General features: G+C 35.5%; 1 protein-coding gene across 3 annotated transcripts in view; it reads right to left on the bottom strand.

Moving 5' to 3' along the window:
* The window catches only part of WDR37 (WD repeat domain 37), a 65805-nt gene extending 46831 nt beyond the window's left edge, over nucleotides 1-18974 (bottom strand). Inside the window, exons 1-6 of one of the 3 annotated variants that reach the window (XM_070730135.1) lie at nucleotides 18706-18974; nucleotides 11556-11698; nucleotides 4539-4716; nucleotides 2431-2527; nucleotides 884-979; nucleotides 672-736 (exon numbers count right to left, since the gene is read on the bottom strand). In XM_070730135.1, the coding sequence (XP_070586236.1) occupies nucleotides 672-736; nucleotides 884-979; nucleotides 2431-2527; nucleotides 4539-4676 (396 nt within the window). In that variant the 5' untranslated portion in view covers nucleotides 4677-4716; nucleotides 11556-11698; nucleotides 18706-18974. Of the gene's footprint in view, nucleotides 1-671; nucleotides 737-883; nucleotides 980-2430; nucleotides 2528-4538; nucleotides 4717-11555; nucleotides 11703-18705 lie in introns of all 3 variants that reach the window. The other 2 variants (XM_070730137.1, XM_070730138.1) reach the window with 2 other exon arrangements.
* Between the last annotated feature and the right edge of the window lie 3200 nt (nucleotides 18975-22174).

Genomic DNA, 22174 nt, shown 5'->3' with positions numbered 1-22174 from the left:
TATGGAGTTTTCCAGATGTATTTGGAAGCATATCTCATAAATATTTTTTTAAAATTCTGTATCCTAATATATTTAGTGGATACAACTTTGGATTTGTTCATAGAGATTGGATAATTTCCAAGTATGACAGGAAATACTACTACATAACCTTCTCTCCTGCATAAATGTAAATTACTTGCAGGTAGTTAACTAATTTGGTAAACATTTTACAGCTGATATATGCTTGATAATTCTATGTATCAAGCAAATTAATGATATTTGCAATCAGATGCAACCCAATTTTGGAAAAGGACAAATTAAAATTACAATGGACTAAAAGGACTAATGAGCAAAATGGATTTAACAATTGAAGTGCCCTATGTTATAATTAACTGCTAAAGAATTTCTCACAATAAAAATAATAACTTTGTTTTCTTTGCATCTTATAAAAAAGCTTTTGACTTTTACTATAAATTCATTTTGTCACTCAATCCCAAATGGCAACTCCATGGTTAATGTTGATCACAGTCTCCCAAAACGTCTCCCACTAATCTGTGCAATATGAGATGGGACTACATCGGGATGGCATCAACTTCAAAAGTTCAACCTCATGAAGACGGTAATAAAAAGTAAGTAAAACTGAACTAATTAAATATACTGTAGTTCAATAAAAGGCTTCATATGTTTCATACCTTGCTAGTTGATGCCTTGTAAGTAGTCTTTAATTTCTGAGACAGCTGACTGGTACTATGGCTGGCTGTTGAAACAAATATATTTAAAGGAAGTTTGTTTTGAAACACAGTGGATTACCTTACTTGATTGTTAACATCCTTCTAACTGGTTGTCATCCTAAATTATGAAAAACCAACTAAGAGAGGAGTATTTTTCTCAACTCTCTTCTTACCTTTTGTTTTCAGCTGCCCCTTGCTCAATTCTGCTCCATCAATCGCTTGGCCTTCAGCTGCTAAGCGTTCATTAAGTGTATCAATCTCTCTGCGTACTATCAGTAGCACAAAAATTAATGTCAATGCAAAGAAGAATCATTAATCACAATTTTTAAATTACCACATAACCCTTATCTCAAAGGCCAATGTGCAGGATCATAATTTCATAATCCTTTGTGTTCCTTTGTGTGCCACAATTATAAAAAATACATATGAAAGTAATTAACTCTCCAAATCTAGGATAAAACTCTGACAATGCATCTTAATTCTAAAAATAATTGCTTCTAAGAGATTCATGTTGATGCAAAATATACATCAGTAAAACTAAATGAACATTGAGGAAGGAAAAGTTTGGTATCTCCCTTCCGGATTCAGGAAGTCACTGCTTGCCAAATAACTTGTTTCTGAATGTAATTCCTCTCCAAACTGGAAACAATAAACACAACATATCCAGCATCCAGTCTGGATATCTGCAAACAGAAAGTTATATTAATGAATACAAGTAATGAATAAGAGCCTCTGTAGTTCCTCAACTAGAGGGTTTACAAATGTACCAGCATGTTTTTACAGTAGATATATTTTAAGTCCCTATTTACATAACACACACACACAAAATAGAACGATCCCCCAGGCATTCTAAGACCAAGGGAAGGGGAAATAGGTTATACACACTGGCTCCCAAAAGCCTTGGCCTCTGATCTTCACTCCCAAGCCAACAGAATACTGGAAGGGGAAATCAATGTCTGGGTGAATATTGACAGGGTCTTCCCCAAGGCTGGAAATCAAATCACACAAGATTCCTGAGAAAGTTAAAACATGGAAACAAGCTTCCCTTTAAACTTTCTACCAATGGACAATAATCTTAGGATGCAATTCGTAAGATAATACAGAGTAGAACATTTTCTTTTCCATACATTTCTGAAGGCAAAATGAGAATTTCATAGATGACTTATTTGAGAAATAAAAGTATTCCTCATCTCTTATTATATTTTTTATGCTATCTTTTGACTGTACTTGTTACAAAAACAAAATATAGTTACTATTTAAAGCATTTAAATCATTGCTCATTGAGATGCAAAAGTCAGTGTAGAGAGGGTTTTTTGTAAAAATGAATTAGCATTACAGTGTAAACATAAAAGCTAACATATCTGAATCATTATTCCAGTAAGCCTTGAAATAAAAAAAAATCAAATGTATATGCAATTAAATATGGTCATCAATTATAACTAAAATACTCAATGAGCAGAATTATGAGAATTTAGGCTAAATGAGCCAATGTGCACCACCAAACTATCTATTTTGGGATTAATCAGCATTATTATTAGATATCTCAAATAGATATGTAGGCTTTTATTAAAATAACCTGGACATTTTAACTAACCATTCAGAGTTCACATGTGATTGGTTGGGAATGGAGATCCAGAATGAGTCTAGCATCTAGCATCTTTCATCAGAATCTTATTCCAATTTAACATTTACCCCCAAAACTGCACAAACATAAACTCACATTCAAGATTCTCAATGTAGAGGTTCTCAAATTCTCTTTCTATTTGACCAAAAAGTTCCAGAAGTGTATTTCTAATGGACGATGGTAGCTTTGAATCCTAGTGAAAACAAAAATATCACAGTTAAGGCAGAATTTTCCAGAAGTTTGTTCTTTTTGGGTAACTGATGCTTTATGCAAAGCCTCCTATTTCCATTATTCAAAAACACAGATTTCAACACATCCTTCTATCCACTTTTTCTCAAAACATACTTTTTCCACATAATGGCCCTGTACAACGTTATGCTTGAATAAAGGGTAATTATATGAACAATAGGTCTATAAACAAGGCCTTATTAAGGGAACACAAACACACACACACACACACACAAGATTTCAGTAAATCTACAAAGGAGCAGAAATAGATTTTATATACCATAATGAAATATTCCATTTCAGATAAAAGAGAACAATTCATGACTCAAAAGTGGCAAACTTCTCATGTTTACAACAGTAGATTCTGCCTTTAATATTACATAATGGTTAAGGAAAATGCTATTGCTAAGTTACTGTTGGTGAGTAACCATCACATTTCGGGGAAAGGCTCAGGCAAGACATTAGTCTGGCTGTTAGATAAGCACAAGAGGCCAAGTTCTGACCTCCTAGCTTTGAATATCTTTGAGCCTTATCTAGTCTTTCTCGGGTGAAAGCTACCAGTCTGAGGAGATTCCTGTCAAATAGGTATAGAACAATAAAGTTGCCAGTTGAACTCTACATGTACTGTAAAGATCTGATTGTAAAGATCTAATAGTTTACTTCTTTTAAAACTTTGAAATTTTAAATCAGTGCACAAAGGCAGTTTAACAACTATTTATCCTTGGTAGGGCCTCAATACTAGTTCTTCAATTCAATAGCAATAGCAATAGCTCTTAGACTTATATACTGCTTCACACTGCTTTACATCCCTCTCTAAGCGATTTACAGAATATTTCCCCCAACAATCTAACCCACCTCAGAAGGATAGAAGGCTGAGTCAACCTTGAGCCTGGTGAGATTCGAACTGCCAAATTGCAGGCAGCCGGCAGTCAGTAGAAGTAGCCTGCAGTACTGCATTTTAACAACTGCACCACTGTGGCTCATAATAATCCATAACATACCAGTTATAACAAGATGAGCAAATTGGTATCCTTTAGTTTAATTATATAGCAAAAATGAGATTTTACAAAGAGTTTGGTTGCATATTTTGCTGACAATTCAAAGCTGTGAAAAATAATGACTTAATTTTGAAAATGATGTTTGAAATGTAAATGTTCAAATAAACTGCCCTAAAGCAAACTTGCAGGAAAATGCTATGTATGCTAAAGCATCATATACACTGAAGAGTAAAAATAAATAAATGGATGAGCCATCTCCCAAAACAAAGCTGTTCACATCTAGAACTGAACCGGATGTGTTATCTATCTGTTAAGAGTGAATTCATACAACAGCCAGAAAATGAATTACACACAGATAGTCCTCGACATACAACTCTTCATTTAGTGACTGTTTGAAATTACAACAGCACTGGAAAAAGGGACTTGTGATGTTTTTCACATTTATGATGGTTGCAGCATCCCCATGGTCACATGATCAAAACTCAAATGCTTGCAAACAGACCTATATTTATGACCATTGCAATGCCCTGACTCCCTTTTGCAACCGTTTGACAAGCAAAGTCAATGGGGATGCCAGATTCATTTAACAACCATCTGATTAATTTAACAACTGCAGTGATTTACTTAATAATGAAAGAAGAAAGTTCCTAAAGTAGAGCAAAACTCACATCAAAAATTCTGGGACAAATTATGGTCAGAAGTCAAGTACTACCTGTACACTCAAAGACTCTTGGACATTATGATGATAGTAAGTGAAGAAACATAGAAATATAGTACTGTATATCCAAATATCATAAGTACTGTCTTTTCCCTACATTTGGACAGGAAATTTCAACCTGGCTTTGACATTGGATTTTAAGTTTGTTTTAGGACCTTGAAGAGAATATAAAATTGAGGAATTAACTGTTTTTATCAGGATATTAATCTATATTAATCAGATAGCAGTGAAATCAAGCTCCCTCTTTCCATCCAGTTTACCTGGCCTTCCAGCATCTCTCTCTGCAATCCTGACCTCTCTTGTTCAGAGCTGTTGGTTCTTCGTATAGAAAGACTGTGAGATTTTCGTTTCTGCTTGGCTTGGCGAGCAGTGGCACAGCTTCCACTTTCTGTGGGCATTACTTCAAAACAACGACTTTCCAATAACTGCAAAGATAAACTAAAGCCAAGTATTAAATATTATAATTTGATCTATGTAAGAAATTATTTTTTAAGTAGCAAATGTAAGGGAAACATTTAATCCAACCAAAATATATCATTGTGGAAATGAGCAATGAAACTGTGAAAAATCTTACGACAGGCCTTTTAATATTATTTGCCATTCCATAATTATAAACATCCCTTTGAATTATAACTATCTTCCAAATGCAAATCATATGAAAAATCAAAAGTACTTCTAAGAAATCCGTATCTATATATACTTCCATAAAACAAATTCAAAGTCAGGAGCCTAAGAGCATGATGCCTGAATGATAAGTGATAAGCAAATTATTTAGATTCAAAAACTGCACTGATTCTTTATTCTAAACGGCAACAATTTAGTAAATATAGTCATTAATAAAATCTGTTTTATGTCAAATTTTTTGACCATAGACTCTATTCGGAGATAAACTTCCTCAAAAGTTTTCAGCAATTAATCCTACTGGTACTATGAAATAGATTTATTAATGCTGTAATACTTTCCTCTATTAAGCCACTGTTATGCATCTTAAAATTTAATTCCATAAATGAATTTCAATTAAACTATCTTAATTACCTGACAGAACACTTCAACCTCTCTCACTCATGCATGAACAATTGGCTCCCTAAAACCATCAAACTGTGTGACATTTCTGCAGTTTCAAGTGAACTGCACCCTATTTGAATCCAACACTATAGATGACCCTATTAAACAAAGACCATTTTCCATCTCTTTACCTATCTCAAATTCAATTAGTTTGGGCTGCAATAATTAAGAGCTCTTTCTTAGAAACCTAAAAAGTAACTACTATTAATGCAGCAACTTTCCTTGATAGCTAAATTAACTTCCTTACAGCATGAAACAAGAAAAAATACACATGGTGTGTGATTTTGATGATTAGAAAAAAGTGAGGATTGTTGTACACATAATAAAAGATAATGCTTCAATACTTATATTTGCTGCAGAAGAAATTGGGAGTTTCTTTCTATCTCATATTTTTTTTCTTTTTTGGGTTCTTTTTCTTTTTTTTATTAGCGTGTGTCAGTTAGTTTGTGTCAGTTTTTGCAGCCTTTAAAACTTTGAAAATTTATTGTTTTTAAAAATATCAACAGTTTTTTCTTTTTAGTTATCTTAATCAGAAAAGGAAGTCCCATCACTAAATGAAGTGGTCATTAAGTAACTGCATTACCTAGTGACAGCAATTATAGTTGTATGTTAGACCGGGATTAGTTAGACAGTTACTGTAAGAGATTTGCATTTTTTTTTCTTTCTGTATATTAACTCTATACACAAACCTCTAGCTTTTAGGTATAAAGTCAACTCATATCTTACAACATTAGAACTTCCTGTTTTCTTTTAATACTTCTCAATTCTACCTCAAAGAATAAATAAAGCAATAAAGTGTCTCTGAATGGTCGATTGATTGTAAGTTGAGGACTACCAATAAGCTTATAGTCACATTTAGACAGACACTGTAAAGCTTAAATATTAAAAGAGAAACAGACCAGGCATAAGATTTTTTATTTTTTTAAAAAATAAATTTTAAGAACCGGATAAAAAGTATTTAGTCACAAAGCTTATCACTTGTGTTTCACAATACTAACATCTTATCACCAATGATCATGCATCAGATGTACAGTGTATCAATAATATATACAAAAATTAAGAACATCACTGGATGCAGCAATGTAGATTATTTCACAAATTAACACATCATGAAGACAAGGCAGAAAAAGCTTCAATGTATAAATAGCTCTAGATACGTTTATACTCTTTTTCAGGCTGCCATCCTATATTCACTTATATCAATATCAAGGGAGTTATGTTTCCTTAGACAGTAATGACAGTAACAGTTTGTGAATCCCTTTGAATTTTCAGTATTTCTGCATGAATACTGGTAGTCCTCGACTTCCTTTAGTGACTGTTCATACTTACAATGGCACTGGAAAAAGTGACTTATGATTCCTTTCCACACTTATGACTGTTGCATCATCCTCGTGATCATGTGATCAAACTTCAGATACTAGGCAACTGATTGATATTTATGAGAGCTGCAGTGTGCCAGGGTCATGTGATCACCTTTTGCCAACTTCAAGGGAAGCCAGGTTCTGTTAACACGCATATTACTATCTTAAGAACTGCAATGATTCATTTAACAAGTGGTAAGAAAGGTCATAAAATTGGGCAAAATTCAATTAACAATTGTCTCACTTAGCAAAATAATTTTTAGGCTCTATTGTGGTCATTAGTTGAGGACTACCTGGTTAAAGTCTACCTATCTCTTGGTGGATTGAAAGCTTGCAACAAGTCAGTTTGCAAGTCTCAATGTTAAGCCTCTCTCATAGGGAACTGTCACCCGCCAGAATCTCAGCTTGCTCAGGCCATCCCAACATTGATGGGGATGGGATGGAATAGAATAGAATAGAATAGTGCCAAAAGTCATCTGTAAGGCTATACAACTCTATGCAATCACAACATAACATCATTAAATCAAAGTGCCACACAAAATTATTACATATGTAAGATCTAATCTAAACTCACCATATTTTGACATGAACTCAGGGAAAGAAATTCTAGCAGGCAGAAAAGAAATATTTAGCAATAGTCTGCCCAAGTGACACAACCATGTCAAAGGACTTAGGAGACATTACTGCAATTCTGCCCTTTCATGACACTGCTGCAAGCAAAGCGTGCTACAATGGCTTTTGACAGAATTTCCCAAAGGCATATTTCGGTTTTTATGATTATTGAGCAAATGGAAATGAGAAGGGAAAGGTGGCAAGACTGTTCCTGTTTCAGCATATATTGTTTACTTTTTAAAGATCTCTCTCAACTTTTCCTCAAGGGAAACATATTCTCCACTATTTTCCTCCTATTTCCCACCCACAAAACTATCCTGAGGTAAATTGGATTGAGGAAGTACCTATTCCAAAGAGTGTTTAGGCGGTTGAAGTAAAACCTTGATTTATCTAAAACTTCTATTGATCTATCCCACTGGCTCTATCAGATGCAGTTGTATAAAACACTTTACTGTAAAGCTTTAATCAGATTTATATCTTTGTTCCATTACTGCTCCCTAAAAATAAACATCATGTCTGATATGGCAAGAAAAATTAAAATATTTATATTCATTTAAATGACATTGACTCTTGAAAACAAGGGATCTTTTTCAATTATCCAATAGCATAATGCAACTAGAATTCTTCTTTCAAGAATTTAGACTTTTCCTTTTTGTCATCTGCAACTATTTTCCTAAAATATTACCATGAAGTAGAAACAACAAATTTGAGCATATAGAGGCAACTTTTGGATCAGTGGTGGGATTCAAATTTTTTACTACCGGTTCTGTGGGTGCGGCTTGGTGGGAGTGACAGGGGAAGGATATTGCAAAAGGTTAATTCCCTCCTGATCAGCTGGGACTTGGGAGGCAGCTGGGATTTGGGAGGCTGTGGGACCAGTCAGAGGTGGTATTTCTGAACTACTCAAAATTTCCACTACTGGTTCTCCAGAACTGGTCTGAACCTGCTCAATTTTGGATGTATGTGAACCACATCGAGAGACCTGCTCCACCAATAACCAGATAAATGATTTTGTGAAGTAATGTCTCTAGGTGCCCACTAATTTTAATAGATAACACCTTACTCTCTCCTGGGAGCATGGCTGGTACCAGATCTGATCCAAATAGATGACATGCTAACCCAGGACCTAGAGGCCTGCTACCTCTAGATAGAAAGAAAACAATGGTGTTGAGTTTATAAGCAAAATAAATCCAATACCATCTTTGACTCTGAATATAGTTATACTCAACTGCTCAGAGATAATCTACAAATGTGGGAGTCGCTTGAATGTGCATTTCCAGTTTAAAAACTGGATGGCAACTATAGCCAGGAGAGCTTTCCCATTACATTTGGAAGCCCTGTTCCAGCTACACTGGGAAGCCTTGTGCAGAATAATTAATTTTCTAGGTACCTGTTTTAATTGCAGTAATGCACTCTGTAGAGTGCTATTCTTAATTGTGGCATTCAGGGTGGCAATAGCTGTTTCCTATTATATTCAGGTGACAAACACACACACACACACCCCAAACATTGTTTTGGAAGCTGCATTGTTTGCCAGTTAGGTTTTGGATGCAATTCAATATGTTTTTGTCAATTTTAAGAGCCTCCATGCCCTGGACCTGGTTATATATAGGACAACATTTTCCTTCTTCATTTGGTCATCCAATCAGATTAAAAATAGACTCAATTCCCTAGTCTTTTCAAAAATGTCATCTAATAGGACCTAAGAAATGGGCCCCTTTTATACCTGCCTTTTGCTTTGGAATGCCTTCTCCATGAGCTGTATTTTTCATCTGTCACACAAGGAATTTATGGATATTGACATCTATTAACAAACACCTACCGGTATCTTAAATTTATATTTGTCCCTGATGATATTGGATAGAGCTTTCTTCAACTTTTCTTCTTGGATGGGTTTATTACTTTTTTATTGAGAGGTTCTTATTTAGATTTAGTTTAGTTCCTTTTTAGTTTTGTGAATTCTTTAAGAATGGCAGAATACAAATAAAGTAAATAAAATAATTTTCCAGCATTATCAGATGAGACTCCAGCCCCTAGCCCACCTCAAATGACACAGGCACTCTGATTTAGCATTACATTTCCTTGGATAATATGTCAGCATATAATTCCATACATACTGTTAAGGTAGGCCAGTCAAGAAACAGACATGATAGGATTTAGGACTATTTGTCATTGTACTAAAATAGAATAACATAATCTTGAAGTTTCTTTGTCCCATCTTATAGAAGTGAAATTAAGGCAGAGTTTATCTTGGCTCTGGTGTAAGAACTGTATAATTTTTCTTTGGCAAGTCACTTTTAATGGCTTGTTCATCTCTTCCATATTCCCATACTCAGTTCTAAATTCCTTTACAAAAACTGAGCAATTAATTTATATAAGAATAGATCAAGTGCATGATAGAAAATCATTAACTTCAAATAATTCACATATTGATAAACTTTACACATAAACTAGGAAAGTATTCTACACAATAACAAAATTAACAATTGACAATTATATATTATTTCTTGATTAATGCTTTGTACATTCAGGTCAAGTATAATCAATTGGTTTTAAATGTTGTATGAAAAAACAAGAATGCTCAAGCTTAAAGCTTTGTCAATGATGCTCTAAGATTTTCCTCTTAAATTACCTAACACAGAAATAGCTCGTATTCTCATAATCTTGCTTATCAGGGGTTTAACAGTGGGAATGTGTTATGTAATGAAAAGAGGGAGGGGGAATTCCACTGGCATATCTGATCTGAAAGCTAACAGACCATCTTTGTTATCAGAAGTGTCAGAACACGGAAAGGATGACTAAAGCAGCCTGCTTCCTTTCTTATTCCCTGAAAATTGCATAAAAATAGGAAAAGTAGTAGAATGGATATGCAGAGACAAGATTTCTATTCTTTTCTGTTTCAAACTGTGATTTTGAACCTAAATTTCAAACAAAATTATTATAAAATTACATTTTCAAAAGAAATGCTGGAATAAAAGGCTGCAATTTGGTTTTTAAAATGTTGCATCTTAACACAATATGAAAGATAACACGATTTTCAGAGGGAAGCTGAGCTACTCTCTGCAGGAAAAGCAGAAGACCCTTGGAGAGCCTTCTGTACCTTTAAAAAAGGCAGCCCTTTTTATGGTCTAATCCAGTATTTCTCAACATCAGAAACTTTAAATATGTAGACTTCAACTGCCAGAATTCCTCAGCTGGTTGGTCTAAGAAGCGAAAAATGTTGAATACAATTGCATGCTCTGAAAAGGAATGAAGCTTTGCAAATTGATCTAGATAAACTAGTTCTTCAACAGTTTGCCAAATATTCTACAATAAAATTATTATTATTATCATCATCATCATTATCATTATTATTAATTAGACTTGTATGCCATCCCTCTCCAAAGACTAGGGGCAGCTCAAAACAAAATTGATTTCTAGTACAGTAATTAAATAATCAGTTGTCAGCAATTTTTTTCTCTCCCCTGAATGCATTGGAAGTTATGGAACTTTTCCGATATGGTGGCTAAAAGATTTTTGAATTCTTGAATTCCTAGTCAACATCCCACTCTGGTTTACGGGAGCCTTTGTGGGAAAAGGTCACTTTAAAAACAGTGAGCAGAGTCAGCCTTTCTCAACAAAGAAAAAAGACAACAGCAAATCATTTTCCAAAATATTTCTCAAGGAAACTGCATGGACTTGTCTATATAGTGATTAAAAGTCAGTCTTGACTTAAAGCTACTATAAAAAGAAGTGGGAAGGGTATGCGATCAAAATATATTAATAGAACTCAAAATAATTTTGCATGAAACATGAAAGGTATGGATAGTTGCTTTTTTCTGTCTAGCAGTAGTCAACAATAGGAATTTCTCCTGGTATCTGAAATACTGTAGTCCAGATACAGTTCTAACATTCCATGATATTTTGGCTCTAATTTTCAATTATTTGCAAGTTATTCCAAAGCTTCTGCAACTTTAGGCAAAATAAATATAGCACACTGTAGTCAATGACACAACACTAATTTAGTTACAATCATATGACAGTTGCAAAATGCCAATTAGCACACCAAAGTGTGGCAACATTTTACTAAACATTTCAGATTAGTTAAACAATGGACTTTTTATTTGTTGGTTCGTTTGTAAAAATTCTACTTGCTGTCTAATAAATTGACCATGACTATGACTGACATTAAGCAAATGCTCAAAGAGTTTTGTAATAATTTAAATAAACAATCACTAAGAAATTAGACCCGTCACATACCGTAGTTAAATTTCTGTAACAAATGAGTCACCAACTTTTAAAATACTGTACTGTAATCACAAAATGTGGGTACAATTACAATCTTGACTGCTGGGTGCAGAGTTCCAACTTAATTTTTCTCTTCTAGAAATCCGCATTCCTATCTTTCTAGGCAGAAAAAAAGCAAACAGTGAATTACCACAACTTTTTTACAATACTTTTTAACATTTCAACTCAATTGCCAATTTAATAATATTGATTTAGCAGCTTTATCTCGTGGAAAAGCAATTCAAGCACATTTGAAGAACACTAATGTTTATTTTAGAAATGTTTCTATGACATTTCATCTGTGTGTAGTTAGCAAAGTCATCATGTGTTTAAATAGATTTGTCATAATCCAGATAAAAGATAACATTTCAAAACACTGTGCCAATAGTGATCTCACAAATGAGTTGGCACTGTATTTAATTCACTGACAGATCAGAACCACAAGTTTATATTAAGAAAAGAAAAAATATTGGAAATAGCACTGAACATATTTATCCCTGATGCCACTCAAGTAAGTTCTCTCTTCCACCATACACAGCTAAAGGACAAGACTGAGCCCAGATAATTAATTAATTAATTAATTAATTAATTAATTTTATTATTTATTTATTTATTTATTTATTTATTTATTTATTTAATAGCAAAATAGAATTTGCAGTAAGGATAGCAGTCGATCCCCAATCTAATTACTTTTATTTGCTGTTGACTGTGGCCATAATTTCTGAGTCACTATAAAATCTGACACAAAAGGACATTTATAGGAGCAAAATGTCAGCACCAAAACAACAGTACAACAACAAAAGGATGAAATAGCTTCACAAGAACTTTAATCCAGAATGAGACCCAGTTGGCAAAGTCAAAGGAGTAACTGTTGCATGAAACCCAAGTCACACACTGCTGAAATATTAATGTAGAACATTGAAAGTAAGCACTGTACATATTATAGGACCTCAGTCTCCCATAGAAACTAATATGGTCTTTTGCGCAGCATTATAAACAAAATGCCACTAGAACCATATAGACATAAGTTACACAAAATAAATCTGTACAGTATAACATAAATAAGAAATACTTCATGACAGATCTCAGCATCAAACAAATAATCGTCCTTGGAGGCCTTAGAATAGCCACATCTTTTACAAGGCTCATAGAGTTACTTGGAAGCTTTCTTCAGCTGTCTATGCCTCCCTGTCCATAAAAACTGTGGTTCTGCTAGGACAGTCAAGGGCTTTGGACAGCCTTAATGAAGGGTATTTACATGTGGAGCATTAGATGTTTGCTATCTATGAAACCAAAAAAGCATACTGAATTATGTATTTTAAGTATTTACTTTGTATGCTACTTCAATTCACTATTCAAATCATAATAAATATAACAGTGAGGAAATAATTAGAAGCAGATAACTCTTACTTCAAGATGAAAGATCTTAATCTTCACAAGCTTGAGCAATCAGTAGAGTCCTCAATTTACACTCACAAGTGAGCCCAAAATTTATGTTGCTAAGTTGTTAAGTGAGTTTTGTTCCATTTTATGATCTTTCTTGCCTCCTTTGTTTAGTTAATCACTGCAGTTATTAAATTAGTAATATGGTTGTATATCTGGCTTCCCCATTGATGTTATTGTCAGAAGGTGATTACAAAAGGTGACTGCATGACCCTGGAGACACTGTAATCACCCTTTGCAACGTTCTGATAAGCAAAATCAATGTGGAAAACGAATTCATTTAACAAGTGTGTTACTAATTTAACAACTGCAGTGATTCACTTAAGAAGTGAATCTTTGCAAGAAAGGTCATAAAATGGGGCAAAATAACTTAACAACTGACCCATTTAGCAATAAAAATATGGGGCTTAACTGTGATAGAAAGTCAAGGATTATTATATTGTAAATTCTATGTCAACCACTAAGTCATTTTACTGCAGTCATATAAATGCATTTAATAAATAAATTGTAATTCAAATTACTTATCATAACTCTAGTTATTTATCTGGATAGTGTCTTTACTGTTACATTTATTAGTCCACAAGGAGGTTCTTCGTTAATTTTAATGTTTTCAATATCCTTATCATCATCGGAGTTCAAAATAAAACTCTATCTAGGCAAGTAAACATAAGAATAGCAGGTAACATACATTTAATTAGCAATTATTATGTTAAATAATTGTTATGAAGTAATTATGCATCCCACATCCATTACCCATCATCCATTTTATATGAAAGACAAGAAAAATTTCTTTATTTTTATGATCCCTTCCTTAAGTTTCACATTATAAGTGTGTCAAACATACATATTTAAAGTAAACATTGCAATCAAATAATAAACCACTGAACTTCCTCAAAACATCCCTAATTCAGAAAAGAAATCTGAATCTAATATTTTACTGAACAATCATAGAACTCACATTTTTTAACTTAAATGTGTACATAATCACATTATTTTTAATTTAAATATGTACCATAGCTTGGCATTTTAACATTTTAAAATCTGAGGCATCTGCACTCAGAACATATATTCAAGCATGGTCACAAAAAAATTTATTACTTTGAAAGTTTTTAAAGCACTATTTAAACTGTATGTTTTCTTAAAGCTGGCTCTAGCTAAAAGTCAGATTTTACCTAATGAATCCTCAAATTATGAAAATATGTCATTTGATAACAGAGATTATATGTTTTGTAATTTTATCAGCTCATTAAAATACCACAGGCCAGCTAAAATGACTTGGCAGTGTGCCTGATACTAATTTCCTAACTTGCCTCAATTGTTCATAAAGTACATGCCTTGGAGCAAACTTTTGAGTTAACACCCTTCTTCAAATAACAATGAGTACTTTTAAAATATTCTTCAGAAGAATGGAAGAAAGGACTTTCATTTAACTTTGAACAACTAATCTGACACTCTCTCTCTCTCTCAATATACAGTGGTACCTTGGTTAACGAACGCCTTGGTTAGCGTACTTTTCAGATAACAACCCAAAATTTCAGCAAAAATTTGCTTTGGATACCAAACAAAAATTCGGATACCGAACAGAAATTTTTGGTTATTATTTGAAATGTTACACCCATTGTCCCTCACTCCCGCCCCCCTCTCCTTACCTCTTAACCCCTTATCTCCCCCATTGTCCCTCACTCTCCCCCTCCTCACCTCTTTACCTTTTGCCTCTCTGCCTTTGTCCCCTCACAGGTGCTGAGTTTGCTGGTCCCGGCAGCGGCTTCTCTTTGAGGACATCGGTGACAGTGGCGGCAGCTTCTTTTCGGGGACAGGGGTGGCAGCAGTGGGGGGGGGCTGGGGGCCTGAGCATGGACGTGATGTTCCTGGCGCTGCTGTTCCTCAAAAGGAAGCTGCTGGAGCCGCCGCCACCATCAACTGGTGGCGGCGGCTTCAGCAGCTTCCTTTCGAAGCTTCCTTCCTTCTTTGCTTTGGAGAAATGATTGAGTCCCTATGACAACCACTTAGATATTGGAACGTGGCTATTGTGTCACCCCCTGGTCCTTCAAGAGTCCTGATAAAATTGTGCTTAGAAACCAAGGCTGTCAGTCCGAAAGTTTTGTCTCTTATTTCTCTCATGGATTTTGTATGGAAGAAAAATAATAAGCTTTTGCAGACTCCTTGGCTACATCGTCCAAATTCCAGATCACCAGTTGGTGGTGGTGGCAGCGGCGGCTCCAGCAGCTTCCTTTTGAGGAACAGCAGCACGTCCATGCCCAGGCCCCTGCCACTGTCTCTGAAAAGAGGCCGCTGCCGAAGCCGCCACCGGGACCAGCAAACTCAGTGCCTGCCTCGTCATAGCCAAAGCTATGCTTTGCTGCTCCCTTGGCGAGGGGACGAAGGCAGAGAGGCAAGAGGTAAAGAGGTAATGAGAGTGGGGGAGTGAGGGACAATGGGTGGGGGTGGGGGACAGAAAAAAAATCCTCAATTTTCCCCATAAGAAATAAAGGCTGGGAAACCAATTAAATCCATTTTCATTATTTCCTATGGGGAAAATTGTTTTGGATAACAACCATTTCGGTTAACAACCAACCTTCCAGAATGGATTGTGGTTGTTAACTGAGATACCACTGTATATATATACATTCTGTATGTATGTATGTATGTATGTATGTATGTATGTGTGTGTGTATATATATATATATATATATATATTTGTTTTCGTAAATTTTCACGGGTATATGTATGTAGATTGTTCTGAGTTCGGGTTTTGCCCTGTGTAATGTTTTGCATGTCTATGCGACGTTTCGGTGAAATCACATTCACCATCATCAGGCTGGAGTTCCAATCTTTGTGTTTTTGCAAATGAATATTAGCAACTGACATTTCTTCTTAGCATGTAGTGTGGGGGTGGAGATTTGCTTTGAATGTAGCAAATAGATTGGGTGACTATGCTTCCGTGATCTGATTGGTTGGTGTAATCATGGTTATAGAAGGAATGGCATGAAGATTATGAAGTGTTTTGTTTAAGTCTGATTTCCAAATATAAAATTCTAAAATCATAGTAATTAAAGGATTGACCTATTGATTATAATGAGGTGTTTATTTTGTTTAAGGCTGGTTTCCAAATCTCTGGCAGGCGCGAGGTATCATCCCTTTTATTTAAACAAAAAGATCTTTTTTCAATTTCAATAGCTTCTAGAGAGATTCTTTTATATAAATTCTCTGTTTTGTGGAGTAATTTAGTTTTTTCAAAGTCAATTTCGTGCCCTGTTTTTTTAATGTGCTGGACAAGGGAGGAGGTCTTCTCCTGTTTCTTGACTGCATTCATATGTTCTGCCATGCGCTGGCTCACTCTTCGGTTAGTTTGTCCAATGTATGTGGCTGCACATGTTTTGCAAGGGATTTCATAGATACCTTGGTATTCTAATTGGATTTTATCTTTGGGGCTCCTTAGGATATTAGATATTTTTTGGTTAGTGCAAAATGAGGTTTTGATGTTATGTTTTTGTAGAATTTTACTAATTTTATCCGTGGTGCCTTTGATGTAAGGAAGGATGGTGGTGCCATTGTCCTGTTCTTGATCTTGTTTTTTGGGGGGTGTCTCTTTATTGATTAGGTTTGTTATTGTTTTCTCTTTGAATCCATTAGAAATTAGTACATCTTTGAGTTTGTTCAATTCAATGAATTGAACAAACTCAAAGATGTACTAATTTCTAATGGATTCAAAGAGAAAACAATAACAAACCTAATCAATAAAGAGACACCCCCCAAAAAACAAGATCAAGAACAGGACAATGGCACCACCATCCTTCCTTACATCAAAGGCACCACGGATAAAATTAGTAAAATTCTACAAAAACATAACATCAAAACCTCATTTTGCACTAACCAAAAAATATCTAATATCCTAAGGAGCCCCAAAGATAAAATCCAATTAGAATACCAAGGTATCTATGAAATCCCTTGCAAAACATGTGCAGCCACATACATTGGACAAACTAACCGAAGAGTGAGCCAGCGCATGGCAGAACATATGAATGCAGTCAAGAAACAGGAGAAGACCTCCTCCCTTGTCCAGCACATTAAAAAAACAGGGCACGAAATTGACTTTGAAAAAACTAAATTACTCCACAAAACAGAGAATTTATATAAAAGAATCTCTCTAGAAGCTATTGAAATTGAAAAAAGATCTTTTTGTTTAAATAAAAGGGATGATACCTCGCGCCTGCCAGAGATTTGGAAACCAGCCTTAAACAAAATAAACACCTCATTATAATCAATAGGTCAATCCTTTAATTATTATGATTTTAGAATTTTATATTTGGAAATCAGACTTAAACAAAACACTTCATAATCTTCATGCCATTCCTTCTATAACCATGATTACACCAACCAATCAGATCACGGAAGCATAGTCACCCAATCTATTTGCTACATTCAAAGCAAATCTCCACCCCCACACTACATGCTAAGAAGAAATGTCAGTTGCTAATATTCATTTGCAAAAACACAAAGATTGGAACTCCAGCCTGATGATGGTGAATGTGATTTCACCGAAACGTCGCATAGACATGCAAAACATTACACAGGGCAAAACCCGAACTCAGAACAATCTACATATATATATATATATATATATATATATATATATATATATATATATATATATACACATACATACATACATACATACATACACACACTGTATATATATGTGTGTATATATACACATATACATTCATTCATTCATACACACACACACACACACATATTTGTTTTTGGAGATTTTCATGGGTATATGTATGTAAATGTATGTAGATTATTGTGAATTCATGTTTTTTCCTGTGTAATATTTGAACAACTAATCTGATGTATGTGTGTGTGTGTGTATATAACATTTTTTTGCTGATAATGAAAATGAAGAGAGACTAGGATAGATCTATTTCGACAGATCTAATTCAACAGAAAAAATTGACAGAAAATACACACACACACACATTCTCCTCAGATAAGTTGTTCAAATTACATATATATACATACACACACACACACATATATATATATATACATATGAGTCTTCAGGTCCATTATCTTTTCCTTTTTTATTCCCTCTAAAGTTACATTCATATAAAGCAACAATCCCTAAGTACATCTTTATACAACTAATACAGGCATGGAAAAGACTGAAATACGGATAGTAAAGAGCAAAAGAAAATTTCAAATGAACAATCATTGTAACATTCATACCAAATCGTATCAGCAAAGCGAAGCACTGTTCCCCAAAACCCCCTTTATTTGTTCTCCCAAATATCCCCCCACCCACCCAGCTTAAATTCCATATGGTAAAAGCTACAGGTCCAACCATCCCCAGCTTAAGAGATATAAACTCCATCATCTCTAGCTAAATCAACCGTGAGGGGGAGGAAAGGGGCCGCTGACTGGCTGGGAGCGACGGAGGGCTATATAATCCAGTGCCCTTACAAAGGCATGAGGGCAAAGAAGCTGAGACCCATGGGAGTTATAGTCCAACAGCCATGAGAGAGAGAGGCTGCCCAGTCCTTTCCCATCCCAAAATAGAAGCAGCAGCCTCGCCTGTCAGTCTTCCCCCATGCCGCGCAAAAGGGGAGGGGAAGCCAAGGCAAAACAAAAATTCCGCAGGTGGGTGGCCCCCCGTCCCCATTCCCCGAAGGCTCACCTGAAGCCCAGCTGAGAAACGGAGGGGGCGGCTCCCAAACCCGGAGCGGGAGCGGGGAGAGGTCACCAACAGGCGGAGGCAGGAACCACGGCACGGAAGCGGTGAAGGAGAAAAGACCGCCGGCCAAGAGGATCGAAAAAGGAGGGAAATTACGAGGGAGACGGCCGCCGGCAGGGCTAGCTGCAGATCTGGTTGTGTGGAGTGCTTTTTTTTTTAACCCCTGAGGCGAGCTGTCTCAAAACCGCTCGCTCCAGAATTCCCCTGATGTCATTTCCTGTTTCTCCGGAAGAGCCCGAGGATAGCCTGCCATCCACCATAGAGATGTGTCAACGGAACGACGAGCGCAAAGGCGAAGCGTAAAATCATGTGGTTTGAGGGGCGAGGTGCCTAGACGGGGCATGGAAGACCCTGGGATTGTGGGACGGATCCGCTTGCATTGCGGAAAAACTGGTGAAGTTGGAGGGTCCTCCAGCCTTTCAGGGGCTGGGCGCTCATCCTGAACATCTTGCTGGGAAAGGGAAGCGACCGCAGAGGCTCACTTGACTTCGGATGTGCAAAACAGGCTGAATCAGAACCAGAATCGAGTTGGCAGGAGATCCTAGACCAGGCATAGGCAAAATTGGCTCTTCTATGACATAAGGACTTCAACTCCCAGAATTCCTGAGCTAGCATGATTGTCTCAGGAATTCTGGGAGTTGAACCCCACATATCAGAAGAGCCAACTAGACCTAGACCATTTCAGACAGGTGCTGTCCAGTCTCTTCTTAAAAACCTCCAGATACGGAGCACCAGTAATGGGCTGCTGCCCCCACAGTGGGGGTAGTAAGTTTATGCACTATTTATTGAATACTTAATAGTTATTTTTTATTGTCCTTCCTTCTCTAATACCTTAGTATGATCCTTAATTACTTTTAAAATAGGAAATAATTAAATAGTATGTTTTTACCCATGAACGCTTTAATCATTTTAATCATTATCTAGAACTGAACTTTGATAGCATTTAAAGAAAATTGAACTACTTGCCTAATCTGTTATCATGCTGAACATTGTGGTTTCAGTACAAAACCTTAAAATGTTACTGTGCTTCTCAACAAATAATGCCGTCTATCATTTGTTCTTTTTGTGGCTATTCAAATAATGTGACTTAATCAACTGAAAAAGAGTCCAAGCACTTATTTGAAATCTTATCTTGTTCGGCAAACCACTCCCACCTAGTCACATGATCTTTAAGCCAACCGTTGCATGATTGTTAAGCCACACCCACACAATAAGCCATCCCCACCGTGTGGCAGTAAAAAAAATTGCAGCCCTTCAGTGCGGAACACCCACAACTTCTGAAGGCCACCCATTCCGCTGCTTAATGGTCCTCATTCTTAGAACATTTCTATTCCAGGTTGCCTTGGAAAATATTCTCCCTATTGTTTGTGACAGTCCCTCAAATACTGAAATACTGCTATCATGTCCACACACCCTTCCTTTTTTTTTCTGTAGACCAGCCAAATCCAAAACCTACAACCGTTTGGCAACTGTTTACTATTGACCCCAAAAAAAATTTTTTTAAAGGTTTTCCAGTGCATATCACTGCATCTTTTCTTTATTCACTATTCTTTGATGCATTCTTCTAAAAATTGTTGTTCTAGATATATTGTATTTGTTTTTTATCCCATCTCTATTATTTTTATAAACTCAATGTGGCAAACATATCTATTGTAGAAGGAATGCTCAACTATGGTAGTTTTAATTTTATTTAGTCGTATACTAAAGTTAAGTGTAATGAATACAATTAATCATCAGTTGTGTATTTAATTTCTCATGTTAAAACTTATGATTGATAACATTAACAAAGCAATGTGTAATGTACAAATATCCAATAACAGCTTCTGACAGAAAAGGGGCTATAGATGCCACAAATGTTTGCTGTATGTCTGTTTTGTTTTGCATGTACTTATTAAAAAACAATTAAAAATTAAAAAATTAAACTTATGATTAAGCAAGACTTCTTTGAAGTTTCTAAATATAGCAGCCCTGGGTTATCAAATTAAATACTGTATATCTGCCTCAATATAATAAGTAAATATAGTTATTCCAAAACAGCTAATTCCAAAATCGTTCAAAAGATCAAATGTTCAATTCAATGTCAAATTATTGTCAACAACAATGTTAAAGTGAAAATGCCAGCTTCAGTGTGGACATAGATTTTTTTAGATCAAGTTTCAGCAGTAATCTTTAATGCTTTCTCTTTAAATGTTTTTAATGAAGGCTATGTAGACATTGTTCTATTAGTATAGCAAAACTAATGTTGACATGATCAATATCCAGGGGACAACAAACATTAGATCTTTGTAAAAGTTGTTCATTCAGATAAAATTAGTAATCGGCAGAATATGATATTGTAATCAGCATGATTACAATTTCTTTTTTAAAAAGCCGGATGCATATGCTGTATACTTTAGGTAGTCCTCGATATACAACAGTTCACTTAGTGAAGGTTTGGAATTTCAATGGCACTAAAAAAAAGTGACTTATGACCACTTTTCATACATAACCTTTGTAACATTCCCATGGTCGTGATTTACATTCAGATGCATGGCAACTGACTCATATTTATGATAGTTGCAGCATCGCAAGGTATTGTAGTCACCTTTTGCAAACTTCTGACAAGAAAAGTCAATAGGGAAGTCAGATTCATTTAACAAATGTGTTACTAATTTAATAACAGTAGTGGCTGGTAAAGCCTACATGGGCACAAAATGTTCTGCCACATGTTGGGCAGACATGTGGGCACCACTGTCACAGCATTTGTAGGTCAAATTTTCTGGAATGCTTGCTTCACATCTGCTATGATTGTTCTTCTGTACTCAGATATCTGGTAAGCTTGGTGGATCAGCATGTGCCATGTTGATTGATCTTATGCAAGGGTTTCCCAGGAGGTGGTGTTGATATCAAGGGACTCGAAGGAGGCTTTCAACATGTATTTGTTTTTGTTTTATTGAATTTTTAACCATTTTAATATACACACAACATAAAACAGTGCTTAGTGGAAAGTGCCCACCACCCCAACACACACACATACCCCACCACCAAATCGGGGTGTGTGTGTCTTATATAACCCACTTTGACCCAAGATCTATTTACATATTATAGATTGATTCCAATTTATTTCTTGTAGCTTGGTCTCAGATTCTACTCGTCATATATCGTCTTACCCTGTCCCACCGTCCCATCAGTTGTCTCAATTCAGTTTCATTATCCAAATTTATCATTTTATCCATAATTTCAAATTGAATATGCTCCACCATGTACCTATACCAATTTTGCATTGTCCATTTTGTCGCATCCTTCCAACCCAAAATTATTACCGCCTGCCTGAGCGCTTTCTATTGCCGCTTGTTTTATTTCTCTAAATTTTCCCATCGCATTGCTTTTAACTAATACTGCCATTTCCTTAGTGATTGTCCATTGTGTATTT

This window comes from Erythrolamprus reginae, chromosome Z (assembly GCF_031021105.1).
Source record: "Erythrolamprus reginae isolate rEryReg1 chromosome Z, rEryReg1.hap1, whole genome shotgun sequence".
Lineage (NCBI taxonomy): Eukaryota > Metazoa > Chordata > Lepidosauria > Squamata > Dipsadidae > Erythrolamprus > Erythrolamprus reginae.
This window is presented reverse-complemented; position numbering and strand designations above follow the sequence as displayed.